Source organism: Phytophthora infestans, genomic scaffold (assembly GCF_000142945.1).
Source record: "Phytophthora infestans T30-4 supercont1.15 genomic scaffold, whole genome shotgun sequence".
NCBI classification, from domain to species: domain Eukaryota; phylum Oomycota; class Peronosporomycetes; order Peronosporales; family Peronosporaceae; genus Phytophthora; species Phytophthora infestans.
In genome coordinates this window covers 531,740-551,588 of record NW_003303744.1, presented here as the reverse complement: position 1 = coordinate 551,588, position 19,849 = coordinate 531,740, and the positions used below count along the sequence as shown (strand labels likewise).

Genomic DNA, 19,849 nt, shown 5'->3' with positions numbered 1-19,849 from the left:
TTATCCACAAGAACACACTGCAGCCTTTTCCACGCTGGATTATTAACTTTGAATTCCTCCAGCGCCGTCAGTAAGGTAGTGTACCGCTCGTTTTGAAGCAAAGCGTGCTGGACGAGCTGCCCCTTGCCAAACGTGTCATGAGCCATAAACGAAAAGACCTTGTACTTAGACCGATTCGTTCCGTGGGTGGCGTCAATCAAAAGAACTTCAGGAAACTGCTCGAACAGAGTCCTCATATGATTCGTCTGCAGGGTGATGCAGGTCGCCACTTTCTGTATGCTCAAAACACGATAAACATAGAGTTAAGTTTTCATCTTTTCAATTCAACCCAAATTATTCACACCAGCTACCTTCGTATTTACATCGTCGAGGAAAATCCGACCAACATTACCAGGGCGGTCACCAAATTGCTTCATCCACTTCTTCGACCGCTTTTCACTAGTGCTCGGGCCATCTCGTAATTCCCGAGCCTTCAACTTACGAATAAGATTGTGGACATCCTGCGAAGTCGGGTTGCTGTCCGACTTTTCCGTAATGTACTTCATAATACTCGACTTCTTAGCACCAGCCTGTCGAAGTACATCCACTGTCTGTAAAGCATCCTCATTCAGCACAAGACGATTTGTTGGATGTGCTCTAAACGAATGATCCGAAAGCCGATGATTGTGTTCCAGTCGGCATCTCGTTATCCTCACAGCGAAGATCATCTTCTCAGAATCCACCACCTGAACACAGGCATTTATCTACACATAATCAATCACAAAGAGAGTGTTAAGACCTCGTTCGGATTTCCATCCCGACCAGACCAGTCTCAATCCCGATCTAACGAACCCGACCAAGCCCAACCGAGCCCGATCGTTCACTTTACCTGGGCATTGCATCCTTTCATCCTAGACTCCTGCCGGGGTCTCTTGCTCGTGGCCTGGGACTTAAATTTCCCGGAATAGGTACAAAGGTCTTTGCGTATTGCACCCACTCGTCAGGAAGTTTTTCCGCCTTTGACTTGGTGCGGTCGATCCGTGCGTTGCGCTCTGCCACAGTGGTATTTGTCCTCACCCTGAAAATCTACAGATAAATTTATAGTGCATGTCAGCCAAAACGTGTATACACAGCTATAGACAACACGTGCCTGGAACGTCTATGCTTGGTATACCGCCAGATAATCTTCAAACACCTCCCAGGAGGGAAACTCAACCTTCGTAGGCGCCAAGGCGAGTACGCGGACGGAGCTACCACCTTCGCTTGTGCTGCTGGTGGATTCCGGCGGATCGGAGCAGCTCACTGGCTCCAACGGAATATGTGTCGTATCAAGATCACTCACGACGGGGGAAGGCGCCCAGACGTCATCAGGAGGCGCATCCGAACTATTACTCTCGCTCTCGTCGGGCTCCCACTCAGCTGAATGAGTAAGATGGCGCTTTTGCGCTGCGCGCGTGCGGAGATCCATGCTTGTCGCTCACGCTCTCCCCGTTAACGAATTGTGTGGCTCACGGCGCTATACGATGTATACTGTTGTACGGATGAACCAGCTCGGTAAGAGAAAGGGATGCGTAGGGGAAGGGCAATCCCAGTCGGGCAAGATACCCACTCTCTTGATTAAATAAGCCTTCTAAACATAAAAAAGTCCTCTTGAAATTTATATCCAGAGTCTTACCAGGACCGCAGACCTGTACATAGCATACTGTGGCTAATACTGTTTAATAATAACCTTAAACTATTAAAAGCAATTTGATTCAGCTGTGCGTGAAACGGCTGCAATACGTAATGAGATCAGGATGGGTGAATGTTGACCCGGTCGGACAAGAACGGCATTCAAAAGTGTACCCAAGTTCCTACCTTCTTGATTAGGAGGATGAGGAAGCGCAATACTTTCGATAATATCCCGAGCTTCCCGGGCAACGCACGGCATTAGTTAGCAAAAACACAATCGCTTTTATTTACCATGAAGAAGAATTCAGAGCGAATTTTTTCCTCCTTTTACTGCAGAAGCTGGACGGATGCCGCGAGCGGTGCAAGTCTGCTGTTTCCGGACTAGGTGTCTACCGTGTTCAAAGTGCTGAAAGATTCCACGAACATCTCAGGGAGCAAGTTTTGTAAGTATCACCGAACGGAGTGGTGCTGTGTTTGTTGCAGTTAACTACGTGTATTAGGAGGACGCTAAAGAAACAAGGGTCCAGTAAGAAGCTCACATTCGAAGAAAAAATGACTCCAAAAGATGGCAGTATGAGCAGCGAAGAGTGAATTAATTTGAGAATTACTAATAGTATTTGTAGTACTCAATCCGAAATAAAGGCGATTGCACGCGCAAGACTCATGCGTTTGCTGGCTGTTGAGTTCTTATACAGTAGGCCAGCCACTTGAGAAATCGAGTTTGTTCCAGCCAAAGCGCTTGTCACCGTCTGCAAAGCCGATACGGGTGTCCACTGCACGTTAAGTCCATCATCAAAGTTAGAGCGCTACAAATATCTTACATACAGACAAAACATACCGTAGTGGTAGTACATCACGGGGCCGTGGGTCGGGTCGTTATAGACACCCTGACCTCCCGGGCCGTACACCCAGTCGTGAGACTCTAAAACGATCGAGCTACCGTTGTTACGACAGTCGACGTTATCCTTATCAACGAAGCCTCCAGTTGGGCTTTTTGAGCGACAAACGAGGATACGGTACTCCTTGCCCTTGGCAGGGCGCTTCTTGTCAAATTGACAGCACGATCCCTTGGAGAAGAACAAATAGTAGTAACCGTTGTAAGCAAACTCGAACGCAGCTTCCACGACCTCACGTTCGAGGTGAAGGCGATTTGAGAGGCACTTCCGCCAGAACTCTTCGTTGGGGGCGACGTCATCTTCGTCTGGTGAAGCCCCTGCCAGTAGCTACCGAAATTGAGGTAATACTGGCTGCCAACTTGGATGAGGTTCGTGTCGATGGCGTTGTATTTCTTGGTTGCATCGCTCGTGACACCAATGCTACCGGCATCAACCCACGACCCCGCCTCCATGGTCTTCGACTGCGTTAACCCAATCGCAGACGATTGGGTTCCGAAAGAGCTGACAGAGTAGTACAGGTAGTATGTGTCTCCAATCTTATTCACTTCAGGAGCCTTTAATAGCAGTAAAGGAAACGTTAGTACAGTACATTACGAGACCAACCTATACATATTGTGCATCGTACCCAGAGATCGTCCCTCCCCTTCAAGTTGATCTTCGAGCCGTCCGGAACAGCAGCACCCAGGTATTTCCAAGGGCCCGTGAGGTCAGGAGCAGAGTGAATTGCAATCTTGTTGCCAGTGGAGAAGCGGAAGTACGTTCCATCGTCACGCCGGATAATGGAGGGGTCGTGTGCATTGGTGCAGACTCCTGAACATGCCTGAGGGTAGGCATATCCGTTGGTGACACCAGCCACGAGGAGGGGAAGTCCAACGAGGATCGAGATAAGTTTCATGGTAACGGAGTGATTTGAGTGCTTATCGTCAAAAGTGAGAATGACAAGCACGAATGCATGGATGGCGAAAGACGGACCAGTAGGCGAATCGAGCAGCTCTTCAGGTTATCCCGTGCTGGCCAGGCTTGTGGCTCGGGTGTCTCGTCGACTCGTTGACTAGGTTAATAGTACTTTGAAGTACAATACACGTGTCACAATTATTGATACAGGCCCAGTAATGGCAATTTCTCCAAACCACTGCAGATTTGCAGAACAGACAGATCACCGTAAACATCAAGTCCTGCTTGCCAACTGTAGAATTCAACTCAACGAAAGGGTTCATGTGCAGTACAGTAATGTGCACAAAAAGTGGTTTTGATCCTACTTGCACGAGGCCAACTTGAAGCCGTTGCTCAATGAATTTTAAAGGGGGGCTGCTGCTTGATGCCATTCTTCTCTGAGCACCTTCTTCTTGCAGTGCGTTGCAACCTAGTGTGGTGACGTAGCGGTAGCCAATATACATATACCATGTAAATTGATTAAATTCAAATCCGTACCGTATTGTATTTACCGATAAGATTACTTTTGAGAGCTGCTTCATGACATCGTAGTCTTGTAACTTAGGGGAAATAAAAAACTGGATGCATACAGTACACTTAAATCCGTGATTTCGCAGTTTGTACCCAAAGCTTACATGTATTATATTAAACAAGTCGGCCAGTCAGTTTTTTTATAATAGTGCGTAGACTGGTATTAACTCATGCACAAGTTTGGATATGTTGATACAATCGACCAATTATGAACACAAAAGCGAAACCTCAATAGATTTACCGAAAACAAATTTTTTTCGTGATAACGATCAAATTCAGTGAGCAATAATTCCTTCGATACAACGTTTTAGTCCTTTTTAAAACGGCCATTTTTACGGTTCCTACAGTACAAAGCTGTAGACATGCACCACCTTTCGTGTAGCAGAAAACCCCACTATCGAATTTGATTCAAGTACTTCAGAACAATCGTTCCCGACATTCTATAACAACAAGATAAAACATTCTGATGTGCTGTTCATTATCAGGCAAGGTATTACTACTATACATTATGGTATGGCAAAACCTCGTGTAATGGATTCCGGGTTTTCCAGCTTGGATTCACCGCAGTGGAACTTCGAGCTGGTTGACAGACATCCAGATCTGGTGCTGAGCGGCGGGCTCAGTAACCGAGAGATGTCGACAGTGAAGATCACAGAAGTACCCGCATGTGTCCGACGGCATTCCTCTGTGGACAATGGGTACAGCTCTGTGATCTTGGTGAGCAAGTTGCCTTACCAAGATGTATTAGGATTTAGTAAGCCCAACTGCATGTTTCCCTTGGTGCGTTGCATGTACATTCTCAGCAGTCTGTCTACGACAGTCTGCCTCTCTCTTTTTGGGTTTACCTTGGCGAGCACGGGCTGGTTAGCACCAGACTCACGGTCTCCCAAGGCACTCACTTTCCAATCTTCCAAGTCACCAACACATCAATACATTCGGCTACTATTTCGTGCGGGTTGGCCCCCGCATCGCTGTGTTGGAGTTTTGGTATTCGGACCCGGGAAACACTACAAAGAATTCTTTAGTAAGAATTACCACTGTTTGGCAGCTGTCAACAAATCCGACCTGCCTACAGTGGAACCGAAGCCATATCTACTTAGACGAGGATCCTGATATCTCGATTGAAGACCGTCGTTGGACCCTCGAAGACCCAGCTGTGACCAGAATGGTGCGCGCTGCTGGAGTGGATGGACCCACTGGTACCGTCCCGCTGTTTACGCCAATTTTGCCACCCATGATCGAGTCAGTCTCGCACGACGCCCTTGTTCGATGGAAGCGGAAAAGACGCGACTATGAATCCAAGATGCAAGCCCGCTGTCGAGTGACTGGTGAAGACAACGAGGCAGTGGTGCAGAGTATCAAGGATTCTTTTCAACCTCAACTACTTGATGTATTCTGCGATCTACAGCTCAATGTGCAGCCGGTCGACGCTACGGAAGGCATGCTACTCGCAGAGATCGAGCACATAGTGAGCAGCATCAAGAACGACACGCTCCCCGACATCAAGGAGTTGTTTAAGCGGAAGCTGGTCATTAACCTACGTGAAAGCGATGTAAGTGCTCGGTTGATGGACTACTACAAGACTTTCAACTCTATCGTGGATGAGAACGGTCTCACGGAATGCTTCAGCGGGCCCAATGGCACGAAAGAGAAGTGCAAGCAGCTGATCGCAAACCTGCTTCCCCAATCATTAAAGCAGGAAGTTAAGCAGTGCGTCCGTTTCACCCATGCGGAGGCTGCGAAGGACCCGAAGATTTTGTTCCGACTCATCCTGGAGAAGGCGAATGAGTTGGAGCGTCAACACGTGCGTCTGAAGCGAGAGAAGCAAGACGTAACTAGACAAACCAAAGACAAACCGAAGTTCAATCAGACAGACAAGAAGTAGCGTTGGGACCCCAAGCCGTCTGTCACAGCGAAAGCCAAAGGTGAAGCAGACCCCGAGTCTAAGCCTAAGTTTTTGTTTTCCAAGACCAAGCCTACGACTTCTGGATCGACGAAACCTCCGCCAGGACCATGTCCGAAGTGCCAGGAAATGCACTGGTTGCGCGAGTGCACTCAAGCCTCTCGGCAGGAGAAAGAAGAGCTGTACAAGAAGATGCGTGATGGTCGTGGGAACAAGAAGGCGAAGCTGAAGCGACTTGGCGAATTACTTCCGTCTGCTGAACGTGTGGTGATGTTAAATGGCGTGCTAGAGCTGCCATATTGCCCTGATAGTGGGTCGGACTACACAGTTATTGAACACTCACACTGGGAGCAATTGAAGGCTCTGGACCCAAGTGTAACGACTGAGGAACTCGAGGTTCCAATCCTAAACCAGACATTTGGATCGACGACTGTGACGGCCAAATTGAAGGCCAAGTTGCATCTGATGTTACACACAGCCGCTGGACCCGTTGAGCCAATGAACATGGTGGACGTATTAGTGGTTGATATTGACGACGGAGAATTCATAGTGGGAAATGATCTATTAACCTCGCTAGGGATTGACGTCGACCGCCAGCTCGAACAACTAGCTACGCGCTGTGATGACGAAACCAGTGGTGACCTGATTGATCTGGAGGCAGATGAGATGCCTGTGAACTTGGATGTTTCTGAACCCAGTGGAGATGATGACATTTTTGTCGCTGTGGAGCACCTGATTGATCGTGCATTGCAGAATGGATTTCCTGTGGAGTATGTGGAGCAATTGCGGACGACGGCGCACGCCTACGATATTTGGCGACTTGAACTCCGTGATGATTCCCCAGCTAACGTGCCACCGCTGGAAGTACGACTGAAGGATGGGGCTCGTCCTACAAAGTGTAAGCCCCGTAAATATCCTCCGCACATCCGAAAGTTTTTACGTGAATTCAATGCTCGTCTTGTGGATTTAGGACTCGTCTACGAGAACCCCAAGAGTCGATGGGCGAGCCCCGTTCTGCCAGTCAAGAAGTCAGCTGACATTATGGACTTAAGGCAAACAACGGACTATCGAGCAAGGAATGAGCAGACTGAAGTGATGGCAGCTGTGATGCCGATTCTTTCATTAGTCCTGGAAAATGCACGTGATATGAAGCACTTTGGACTCTTTGACTTCCTTAAAGGTTTTTGGCAGTTGCCACTAGCTGAGCTCTGTCAAGAATTCATGTCCTACATGACTGATGAAAAGATTCACACACCTCGTCGTGTACCCCAAGGATGCGCAGATGCAGCGATTCATTTCCAGAAGACGATGGAGGAGTGTTTCGCAAGTTTGCTGTATGAGCATCTCTTGATCTGGATCGATGATCTCTTGTTGTTCGCTGATGACATTGAGGTGTATCTGAAGAAGCTAGCTGAGCTTTTCTCCTTGATGAATCAATTTGGATTGAAATTAAGCGTCAAGAAATCAAGTCTCTACCAGACAGAAGTAAAATGGTGCGGACGTGTGATCAATCACCAAGGTGTTCGACATGATCCAGCACGGATCGACACTTTACGATCGCTGCCGTACCCGACAACTGCTGGGGAGTTACAACAATTCGTTTGTGCGATTAACTGGATGCGAGAGAGCCTAGTGGATTTTTCTCGGAAGGTCGCGCCGCTCCAACGCCGTCTAGATGAAGCCCTTGCGAGCACAAGGCGTACACGACGCGCTGCAGCGGGAATTGAGATCAAGTTGAACGAGGAGGAACGGCAAGCTTTCGACCAAGTGAAAGAGTTGTTGGCGACGTCGACAACAATGAATTTTCCCGACGATAACGCCACGACGTGCCTATTCACAGACGCATCCGACATTGGCTGGGCAGCTATTGTGACCCAAGTGAAGGAATACGACCCGAAGCGGCCAGTCACCGAGCAGCAACACCGCCTCATCCAGTGCATGAGCGGGACTTTCACTGGCAGCCAGTTGAACTGGACTGTCATCGAAAAGGAAGCCCTGCCAATTGTATTGGCCTGTGAGAAGATGGACTATTTGCTGCTACGGCCTCAACCATTTCGAATGTTTTGTGATCATAGAAATTTGATCCATGTTTTCGCGCCATACGAAAGTGTCAAGAAGCACGTGAAAGGCAAGCTTCTCAGGTGGGCGATGAAGCTCATGAATTTCAGGTACATCATCGAGCATGTACCAGGTCCTGACAATGTATGGGCCGACATGATCTCGCGATGGGCCGGAATCACACTCCAGTGGCTACAATGAAACGTATTAAAGCTGTACGGCAGCAAACGGCACCAACCAAGGTGAGACTCCGACCACTGGACGATGAAGATTTCGTTTGGCCAACATTGGAGGAGCTTTGTACTGTTCAAGCTCAGTACGAGCGACCGGCAGGGTCGTCAACTGCAGAAGACGGAACGATTACACTAGGAGGGCGCATTTGGGTGCCTTCGGAAGCTTCCGAGTTGATCCAGCGACTATGCATTGTCGCGCATTGTGGAGCCCAAGGCCACCGAGGCCAGAAGGCTATGATCACTCACCTCAAGCGACTTTTTGTGATTGACAACGTTGCAGTTATCGTGAAGAAATTCGTGAAAGATTGTTTGCTGTGCCTGCATTGTCGAGGGGGGAAAATTATCCCACGTCCGTGGGGCGAAGTGATCGACTGCAGTACACGCAACCAAGTCTTACATTTTGATTTTCTCTCTATGGGACCAAGTTATGGAGATAGCAAATATATCCTGGTTTTGAAGGACCACGCTACTCACTACTGTGAGTTAGTCGTGGCAGACACGGCTGACAGCAGAGTGACGGTGGAAGCTCTGTTAGCATGGCACTCGAGGTTCGGCATTCCGCCGGAGTGGATGTCGGACCAAGGCACGCACTTCAAGAATGAAGTGGTGGCGGAGTTGAGCCGCAGACTACGGACACAGCAGACGTTCACACCAGCATACTGTCCATGGATTAATGGATCAGTCGAGAGAGTTAATCGGGACATTCTTCAAGTCGTCAGGGCAATGATTATCACGTACAAGATAAGTCAGAAGGATTGGGTATATCTGGTTCCGATGGTGCAGGCAAATCTAAATCACACTGCTGTGCCATCCCTCGGAAACCATTCCCCATTGGAGCTTTTCACTGGACTGCAGAACCCAACTCCCTTACGTGAATTTTATCTTTCTGATGGCAACAACTTGCAGACTATTCCTGAATCTGAGGAGATCGATGGATATCTAGCCGAGCTACGGGGAAGTATCCAGGCCATGCATAGTGCAGTGGAGGACCAGCGATTGAAGCAGCGTCTTTTAAACAAGAAGCGCGAACGTGGCGAGAATATGGTGAACTTTTCTGTCGGCGATTTCGTTCTTCGTTCTCGAGTTGATGAGAAGCACGGGAATAAACTACAAGTGACGTGGGTTGGCCCATACCGAGTGATACGCGCTGAAGCTCATTCATTCCGAGTACAGCATTTAGTCACAGGCGACGAAATGGATGTACATGCGTCGAGAATGAAGATGTATGCGGATGAAAGTTTGGAGGTAACAGACGAGCTGTTAGAACACGTATCATCTCAAGGCATCGTGTTATCTGTCGATAAACTGAAGGGTCATCAGTGGAACAACGAGATTAAGGATTTCGAGATACAAGTTGGATGGAAGGGCTTACAACCCATCGAGGATTCGTACGAGCCGATGTCGGACCTCGCGAAAGAAATTCGTGTCCTGGTGGAGAGCTACGTGAAGCAGTCAGACGACCAAGAGCTTCGGAAGGCCTGGGACAAGATACATCCAAGTGGAGACCAGCGGCAGGTTGGCTCTTCAGATGCCAGTGTTGATCAGCAGCAGGCTAACTCAACTGCTCCGAGTTCCGGTGGCGTTCGTGGTAAGCGTCCAGAAAGACGACGACACACGGGCAGGAAGCGACGACGATCTACACAGGAACAGAGCATTCAGCAGAATGAAACTATCCTCGGTGAGGGTAGTGCTCCACGAGGAGTACAGTCAAGTTTGGGGCAGGCCGCGACTGGGTTGGACAGGGAACACGGACTGGACCAACCTGTAGGACGCCAAACTCGGTCAAGGACCGCAAGTGCAGGAGTCACAGCGACTCCTCGCAAGATTTCGAGCCGATCTATACGACGTCGTAGGGACCGTGGCCAGCGCAGCTAGTCATGCTGTTGTCGGTGACCGACTGAGTAGAGCGGTGAACCAAGCTTTGGGGGCTGTGTAATGGATTCCGGGTTTTCCAGCTTGGATTCACCGCAGTGGAACTTCGAGCTGGTTGACAGACATCCAGATCTGGTGCTGAGCGGCGGGCTCAGTAACCGAGAGATGTCGACCGTGAAGATCACAGAAGTACCCGCATGTGTCCGACGGCATTCCTCTGTGGACAATGGGTACAGCTCTGTGATCTTGGTGAGCAAGTTGCCTTACCAAGATGTATTAGGATTTAGTAAGCCCAACTGCATGTTTCCTTTGGTGCGTTGCATGTACATTCTCAGCAGTCTGTCTACGACAGTCTGCCTCTCTCTTTTTGGGTTTACCTTGGCGAGCACGGGCTGGTTAGCACCAGACTCACGGTCTCCCAAGGCACTCACTTTCCAATCTTCCAAGTCACCAACACATCAATACATTCGGCTACTATTTCGTGCGGGTTGGCCCCCGCATCGCTGTGTTGGAGTTTTGGTATTCGGACCCGGGAAACACTACACCTCGATAAGATGTAGGCAACTACCGTTTTTATCTTCTTTCTGAAGTGGTTTTATTAACATTCCAAGCGACGACCTATGAAACTTTCGTAAATCGCGAACACTAGGTTTATAAAGAGCTTGCGATATGAATAACTTCCGCTTGGAAGTACATCACTTTACACCGATTCCCATGGGCAGTGGATGACCAAATATCAAACAGGAAAGTGGTGGTGAGTCTGAAGTCCCTACCGGTCAATGGATGACATAGCTACCGGTAACGTGATTGATAGATTAATACGGCAGGACCCAAATCGAACAGCTGGCAGCACCGCAATACACTCACAGAACACCAAGTCTGGGTGGCTTATCGCACCAGCATAATCCACAGCGCTCGCCCTCCGATGTGTACCGGCTTCTCCCAGGCCGTGAATTAACCAGAGAGACGAGAACGCACATGTTCTGGAAGTGCCCCTGCGCTCAGGGCCTGATTTGCCGTTGGCAAATTCTCCTGACAATGCGGACAGGGCAAATACATGTATTATAGTGCAGCTGGAACATCGTCAAGGCTACTATGTAACGCAACTGTGCAGTGTGCCATACGCCAGTGATCACATCTACGTCTGACTCTCGACAGTCCTTCCGCTCGAAATTTTGTTTGAGGCGTTTTTGTGAGACCAGACATCATCGTATACACGTGAAAAACCTCGTTTATTAATCGGCTTGCACAAATAAAAGGACAAAAAAAATTGCTGCACTCTCTTATTAATAGCACACTGTCCCGAAAAGCGAACTTTTATGGCTTTAATCATTAAAAGTTATTAATAGTCATCGTTTTGCGCATGAGCCACCTGACAAATAAAAGCCAAGTGTTTCCTTCCGACCTGTGATAGCCAATCACTGATAGGACACTAGAGTTGTTAAGGCCACTCCAAAAGCCATTTTCTAGTGGGCCATTATTAATAGTAGTGGCAAGGACAATTCTGATTGGGGGCTAACAGAAAAAGTTTAGGTTGTTTATTCAACCGTCTTGATACACAGAGCATGGTTCTTAACGCAACATGCTTAACATACGTCTACGTTCGGACGTCAATAGCTTTTTGTGTACTCCTCGCTTGTATTTACACCTTGGGCCAGCCGCTGGAGAAGTCGATCTTGTTCCAGCCAAAGCGCTTGTCGCCGTCTGCGTAGCCGACACGGGTATCCACTGCACATCAAGTTCATCACATATAAATAAAAGTTAGAATACTTCAAAAAGCTCGTGCGCAGGCAAACAGAAACAATCTTATCATAGTGGTAGTACAGCACAGGACCGTACTTAGGGTCATTGTAGACTCCCTGCCCTCCAGGACCGTACACCCAGTCGTGAGACTCCAAGACGATGGTGCCGCCGTTGTTACGGCAATCGTTACCGTTCTTGTCGACAAAGCCTCCAGTTGGACTCTTTGAACGACACGCGAGGATACGGTACTCCTTGCCCTTTGCGGGACGAGTCTTGTCGTAGCCACAGCATGATCCCTTGGAGAAGAATATGTAGTAGTAGCTCTTATAGGCGAACTGGAATGCAGCCTCCAACACCTCGTAGTTGGACGTGAACGCCACTTGGTTCGCGACCTCGCCGGTATTTTTCGTTGGGTTGGGCTTCATCTTTGCCTGGTAGAGGCCCTGCCAGTAGCTGCCGAAGTTGAGATAGTACTGGCTGCCAACTTGGACCAGGTTCGGGTCAATGGCGTTGTACTTCTTTGACGAGTCGCTAGTGATGCCGACACTACCAGCATCCGCCCAAGTGCCAGCGCGTAAGTCCAATAGCCGAGTTCTGGGTCCCAAAAGAGCTCACCGAGTAGTACAGGTAGTACATGTCACCGACCTTCTGGACATCGGGGGCCTAGCAATTAACATTAGTTAGGTTAGTCAGTCATGTTTATGTATAGTGATACTCTGTTAAGAGGAGCTCGGGTAACTCACCCAGAGATCATCTTTGCCCTTCAGGTTGATCTTAGAACCGTCAGGGACCGCAGCACCCAAGTATTTCCAGGGACCCGTGAGGTCAGGAGCAGAGTGGATATGCCCGTAGAGAAGCGGAAGTACGTTCCATCATCACGCCGAATGATGGACGGATCGTGTGCATTGGTGCAGACACCCGTGCACGTTAGGGGGTTGGCATACCCTTTGACGACGCCAGCCACGAGAATGGGAAGGCCAACGAGGATCGAGAGAAGTTTCATGATGCAACAGGAAGACGCAGTCGCCGTCAAATGTGAAAATGCCAAGTTGACGCCGTCTCGACGCTCGAACAGCACAGCGAGTCATCAGGTAAGGTCTCTGCCGTCATGTGGTGTGTCCGACGCGCTTATCTACCAGCTGAATCCGAAACTACGGCTGTTGCCATGGATTTGCTTGGACTCTACCGGTTATTGTGCACTTTGGGGGACTTATCAAGCGAGCAGGAAGCCAGTCATCATAACCGCTTTTCAGAGCGACGCAGCTCGACATTTCAGCTGCAAGAGGCAGTTTTGCACTGATTTTATATAAAGGAATTAAAGTGAAGGCCCCCGTAGACGACCTTCAGCACCAGCATTTTGACACCACATCACACTACATGTACTTTGTCATCTGCAGGGTTACGCTATTACTGTACTCAGGCCTCGGACAATACAATACGAAATTGTACTGCAAGACATCGAGTCCCATAATAATAACGGGAATATGATGAAGTACAATAATAATAACGGGGCCAATATAAGTATATTGTGGCCTCTAACTACCAAGTCTTCCTACTCATTGGCGACGAGCGAAGTCGCGTTCCACATGTCGCGGTTCACGCGAAGAAATGCTAACATCTCAAAGTTTGCAGAAAGCATGCATGACCGCTGAGGCGTCAGAATGAGCTTGCACTGCGAAAACAGTCTTTCAACTGTGTTCGAGGTGGGCGGCACCACCTTTGCCAGCTCATGAAAGCTCACACCCGCAGCACCAGCCGCTCGCATCTGCTTCCCCCCTCGTAGAATTGCGCTGGCGTAATCGCTCGTCGAGCGCTCCTTCCTCTTACCAGTTGCAGCATCTGGCTCCACCACCAATCGCTGGACTGCGCGCGACTCAGACGCAGTGAGCTTCGCATTGTTGCAAATCTTGACCAAAGCTGCCTCAAAGGCCGGCGCATGGACGATCTTCGCCGCCGGACGCAGATGGCTCGCCATAACTGGGAAGTCGTCAACAACCTGGTCAAACAAAACACGCACGTCCGCCATGCTGGTGTCCTCGCGCTGGAGTGTCTTGCAGACACTATCGAGTTTCTTGAGGTGCTCTAGCAGGCCGAGAAGCTTCTTGTGGGCCGCACCTTTTGGGATGAACTCGTCAACAGCATCAACCTGCCGAATAGAATCTCGAATTTTCTTATAGCGGTCCACCATTGCGAATGTCGAAGACCAACGGGTAACATTCCGTTTGACAGGTTTCAGGTCCGTGAATTTTGATAGTTCCGCAGCATTGTTCACGTGTCGTAGCTGCACCATCAGACTGTTAACTGCAGCGAGCTCCGGCTCATAAGCAGCTAAGTAGCGATTCACCGCAAGGTTTTACCGGTGACTTGCACAGCCAACCAGTGGCAACTCCAACAACGTAGCGATCCGCTGATTGGTCGCGCATTGTCGGCTACCAGAAAAGCCACCATAGAGATGTCCTTGTTATACAGCGCCAGCACGCGCTTGAACATCTCGATGTGCACTTCAGCATCTTGGCTGCCGTCCTCCAGCGGTGACAGCGACAGCAGTCGCTCACGGCGCTTGCCGTCTGCGTAGCAAACACCGTAGATACCGACGTAGTGCGTGGTACCGTGCGTCCATCCATCTCACATGACACCAAACAGCTTGCCCAACTCGCTTTCGATCAGCACACCAACGCTCACGGAGCACTTCTTCATGTCTTCTTTCAACGTCTTGGACGAAACGGGCTTCCAGGACGACATGGACCTTGTGAGGTGGTTGTCGACCTCGGAGACGGGCATGTGCCTCTCTACGACCCACTGAAGCCACTGATAGCGATGCTGAGTCGCCTCGGACACGAACCCAAAGTTGGACAGAGGGGCGTCCGTAGCCGCAGATGCGCTGTAGGTCTCGTTGAAGTCGGGGTGCGTCAGGTTGAGGTGGGACATCAGGTTCGAGTACCCGGTACCGGTTTGCTGCTTGCGGTAAGAACCGCAAAGCTGACAGCGGAAGTCGCCTTGGCCCTTGTCTTCGTAGAAAAATGCGCAGATATCACGGTTCGGAGCCATCGTGGTCAAATGAAAAGTGAGGGAGTGCTGTGAGGCTTCGGCTCGTGCTCGTGTCTGTGCCTGCCAGCCAACCACTTGAACGATTGGCGCGAAGAGCTAGTTGCCTCTAACATATTGGTATAAACCGGTATTGTACTGATATTATTGGATCAATATCATATTATATTGACTTTGGACAGATCCAATAATAATAATTGTAGCCGGATAATACAGTAATTACGGGATTGATATTATTTTTTCCCACCCCTGACTGTACTACATGTATTGGTGCTTGTATAATTAAAGCTCACATGTGGATTCTCGAATCGCCGTTATTTTAATGAGGTACAGAGAGCACTTCATGTACTGTACGTATTCGTATTCCATCAAGAGACACCAGCAGACCAAGAAGTCGACCTGTTCGCGAATCCCCTCTGTATCTGACGCTCGGCCAATGTGACCACGCATGTGTGTGTGCTCCGGTGACAACATGTTCGCAAAGCTCACATGGCAAGCTTGACTGGCGTAAAGTGGTTAAATCTTTATAGAGCTTCAATATAAATAGGAGCACAATTGTTTTTATGCAGTTCCTGCTCTGCATACAAAGGGCTTGCCATGATCCCTAAGGAATGGAAACGTTTTGTCGCATTAAAATAGGCCAAGCTGGCAAGCATTAAGACCGTGAGGGGGGATGTCGACGTAGCAATGCTGGTGAAGGTTTATGGGGTGCATTATTATTGATCGAAATACACCATCGCTAATCTAATTAGTAATTTAACACGGCACCGGCTACTGTACCTTGTGGTTCTGGCAGTTTAGTCACAACTAGCCATTCAACGCATGTTAGCGTTCTCCACCACATCCATGCAAGAGCACGTAATTCCAGGTACATTTTCGTATCCTGGTTACTCCAAGATGTTTCATGTCTGGTACATTTACTTAACCCCAGTGAGCTATTTTGGTAGGATAAATGGAAGGATCAATTTTTGATGAGCAACCAGAGCACAATTGAAAAAACTTAATGCTCATCATGACGTCAAGACTTCGTTTAGCAAGGTTCGAGGACCTCAGCCCAAACGCATGCGCATTGATGTTGTAAAGACAAGCTTAAGTGTGACGCTTAATCTTCGCTAAAGATGGAGTTTTATCCTAGTTCCTAGGATAAACTATTATGCGGCGGACTCAGTAGACAATCTTACCGATCGCCGCAGTGGCTTTGATTTGTGTCGGGTGACTCGTCGCTCAAACAGTTCAACCGATGCTTGTGATCTTTTACGCAATGGGGGTGGAGCACGAATTTGCCTGGACTTTGTTGCTGCTTGCTGACATGCATCGGGCAGCTTGGCTGATGAATGAAATTTGTCAAAGCAAGATTCATCGTTCTCCCAGCGTGACGTGTGGCAAAGAGCAACCTTGCATAAGGAGCATTCGTATCTAGTCTTGTATCCTAGTCGATGGTGGGTAGTGTTCTCTTCCCCATGATCTCGCTCACAGCACAGCACACATCGAAGTTGTTTTCCGGAAAGCAGCAACCTCTGAAGAAACGTAGTTAGTGTCAATTTTCTAGCTTCACAATCACATAATGAATGAGCTGATCATACCTCGTTGTGAAGCTCTCGACTGGACTTTCGAAGCTTCCGCCATTCGGGGTCATCGTCAAAATGATCACGTACCCGGTACGCAAACGAATTCGGCTTCAAAAGAATGCTTCCCAGCTCATTCGCGCTCAAGACATTTGTATTAACCTCAGAAAGCGGCAGTCTTGGTGCATCGATACTGTCGTCGTCATAAGCGGGTCCTCCCAAACAGCTTGCGGCATCTCGGCAAAAATCTCGAAATGATGCATTTTCTCTTTTGTGTTGTTGGTAGTTGCTGTAGGACTTGCACCTATCTTCGTCCATTAAGAACGCGGTTCCCTGAATTAAGCAAAGCATACGCAGAACTGAGTACATGTACAGTGTATTGATCACATGTACAACGTACGCTGAGTAACTGGGCAGACTGGAACGCGTTGTAAACTAAAGTCATCAAAAACCGCAGCCAAATAGCAGCGAGGGGTGGTAAATGCTCGTGCGATGGCTTTATATTCTTCAGGTACCGGGAATATACGTCGATTCCTCCTTTGACTCGATTCCAGATCGCTATCACGCTGGGGATTATGTGTTTTGCTGCAGGTAGTGGGCCTCCACGTTCTTCAGTTTTAGCCACAACTATTCGCCATAACGTGAGATGCTGCTTCAGCGTTGATACGTCTCCACAATGTTCTAATTCGTCAACTGTAAACGGTGGTACGGGAGTGTCGGGTGTGTAGATCCAGTCCATGCATGCTTCTTTGATATTCCGGAGAGCAAGTCGATAAGCATCCACAATATCGTCACCAATTACAACGTGAACGACACGAAGTATTGCTGTTGACGACGCATACACAATGAATCCATCTCTTAGAGACCCAGAAATGATGTTGTGTAGCAGCTGAGATCGATGCCCTTGGTCGGGAATCAACGTCTTCAAGTACCGACTATCAGAATGGGAATTCAGCTCTACAGTTTCGAATTTACCGCATCGCACTGCAATATTTCGCTCTGTGTCGACAGTATTGCCTCTAGTCTTCGTTTTATACTCCAGTACAGCAAAAAACGAATCATTACTAGAAGGCCGAGTTACCAATGCGATATCATCCGGAGAAAATGCCAAATAGCGCTCGTCAGGGCTGTATCATGCATCATTCTCACAAATCAATAATGGTACGTAGCGGTGGCAGTCGTTCAACGTACCAACAAAGCAGACCATAAGACTTCGTGTGAAGAATGCGAAAGTTTGAGTGTGCTTCAAGAAACCTTGGTACACGTGAGCAAATGTTTTCCTCGTTCTTAGATCCCACTTTCATGTCCGTAGACGATATTGGAGCTAAGAACCAAGCGCTAAGTAGCGCTACAGCGGGAGATTTAATTGTGTTCTTTTTCGAATTTGTGTCACTTTCTTCGTTCAAAAGACGGCAGATAAGCTCACGTTTGTTTCCTGACGCTGTGAGTCCTTGATCACGACACAGTTGTTGCAACTTTTGGTTTTCATTGTGCTGAGAGCCGACTCTGATGAAATCTCACTACCAGTTGAAGATCGGGATACACCAGAGATTGAATCGGTCATAATACCTAATATTTTCTGCACCAGTTGAACGGAAGTCTGCTGCGCCAAGTTGTGATAAACACTGCACCGATTCTCGGAGGCTTGTTCTAGCTCGTCAGGACTCTCAGAAGCCTTAGCAATTGCGCGGAGAATCTGAACTGCAACAAGTCCAGTAATGCGAAATTGGCGCATGAGAAACCAGTCGGGAGTTCTCTGACATTCCGTCAGAATAAGTACACGTCTTTCAAAACTCGCAAATTCGTTTCCTTGGATGTCACAATGAGCTTGCTGTGGTCTAGGCAATGGAATATACGACCATTTTCCAGGACCAGCCGATATAAGTGAAGTGTTGCATAGTACAACACTACCAAGCCCAGAACGATAAGCCAAAGCGCACATCGTAGAAGTGTTCTCTGTAGATCTGACAGAGTGCTTCATGGTAGCCCATTTTGTAGTTTTGACACCTTTCTCCGTCATCACTGTCTGCCTCTGAGTACCAAGTTTTCCGTATGTGAACGGAAAGCTGCGATCACGTTTATGAGTCCCGATAACTATGCCGCCACACTCCATAATTTGGCGATTTACTTCCTTGGACTGATATCCACGATCCAAAGCAAAGACAACCCCTGGAAGTTTAATATGGCTATCCGTGGATACACCACAGAGCGATCGCATCAGAATTCGCAGCACGTCAGCCACGGTCTCACCTCTGGACGCCACATGACTACACAAGAACAATCCGGTGACCAGCGACACGATGCCGTGTTGTACAGGACCGAATCTAGGCACATGATCGTGTTAGTGCGTACTATCAGCATATATAGCAACATGTGCGCTACATGCTTACCCTTTTGCTGGATTTCGAGTTCTCGTCAGCCCGAGGTCATCAACCGATTTCGAGCGAAGTCTCAGCAAATCATCATCCAGACTGGCAATCGAAACTTCGTTTACAAATCCAATTCGGAGCACACTCGACGCATTGCATCCATTGCTTGAGATAAGTGGCGGTCCGGTGAAAATGGGGCATTCCAAAAGTCTGAAGAAGTAGAAATAGCCGCACTTGGGGTCCCAAGTGCATTCAACAACGTGTAATATCGCCTACGATTCATTGCTTTGTTTGCAAAAGGATAGTACCTCTTCTTTTTTTCAGCATAGAACTTTGTCGGCGAAAAACTGTAGAAGCACAACCACAGCTCCACTTCAAGCATTTTTTTTATTTCATTCACCGTTGCAAACTCGCTGGTATCCAGATTTGCATTGATATGCTGCATTGTCAGCATCAGCACGGTCGGATCTAGCCACAATTGTACGATGTCCTCAACAGGAAGTTCAGGCTGGAGAGAACGTGAACGTTTGCCGTACATACGCGCCATCAGACGCTCAGCCACCCGGGGGACCTCTAGTCTTGCCTTCGCGAGAAGGTATTGCTCCACATCATCAATCCCGAGCTCTAATGATGTCTCTTCGACGCATTTCCACATCGAGATGGTCGAACTATCAAGCTCGCCGTCATCTTCACGCTCTGATAGCAATTCTTCAGCATCGGAGTCGGCCATGCTAGTTGAAGCAATCCGCGCGGAATCGCTTGAGTTGAAGGGGGCGATGAAGAGTGAATGTAGACAATTTTATCCTATCGCAAAAGGAGCCATAGGATAAAATGAAGCAGGCTCGGAAATGTTTGATCCTTTCTCTTAGGATAAATTGCACTGGGGTTAACGCGTGCTAAGTCCACTACAGTACAATCACAGTACAATCGTAGTATTGTAGTTGAGCAATATAAACTATATGTATATATTAATACAGGGCTGTCATTGCTCTGCTGGTGATCATGCTTCGTTGGCGTGTGCTCGGGATCGAGTGCTACATGTAAATTACAT

General features: G+C 48.4%; 3 protein-coding genes across 3 annotated transcripts; all 3 read right to left on the bottom strand.

Annotated features, from left to right (window-relative positions):
• Positions 1-2,337: 2,337 nt before the first annotated feature.
• On the bottom strand, positions 2,338-3,441 carry PITG_09470 (arabinan endo-1,5-alpha-L-arabinosidase A precursor; the record flags this gene model as incomplete). The annotated part of the gene is made up of 4 exons (XM_002903074.1): positions 2,338-2,423; positions 2,489-2,851; positions 2,878-3,100; positions 3,172-3,441. The coding sequence occupies 4 exons, from the start codon at positions 3,439-3,441 to the stop codon at positions 2,338-2,340; spliced, it is 942 nt and encodes a 313-aa protein (XP_002903120.1).
• Positions 3,442-11,718: 8,277 nt separating this feature from the next.
• PITG_09469 (arabinan endo-1,5-alpha-L-arabinosidase A precursor) lies at positions 11,719-12,573 on the bottom strand (the record flags this gene model as incomplete). Its single annotated transcript, XM_002903073.1, has 3 exons — positions 11,719-11,804; positions 12,010-12,365; positions 12,563-12,573. 3 exons carry the CDS (start codon positions 12,571-12,573, stop codon positions 11,719-11,721), a joined length of 453 nt encoding a protein of 150 aa, XP_002903119.1.
• Positions 12,574-17,550: 4,977 nt separating this feature from the next.
• On the bottom strand, positions 17,551-19,528 carry PITG_09468 (uncharacterized protein; the record flags this gene model as incomplete). The annotated part of the gene is made up of 4 exons (XM_002903072.1): positions 17,551-17,556; positions 17,856-18,130; positions 18,680-18,753; positions 19,335-19,528. The coding sequence occupies 4 exons, from the start codon at positions 19,526-19,528 to the stop codon at positions 17,551-17,553; spliced, it is 549 nt and encodes a 182-aa protein (XP_002903118.1).
• Between the last annotated feature and the right edge of the window lie 321 nt (positions 19,529-19,849).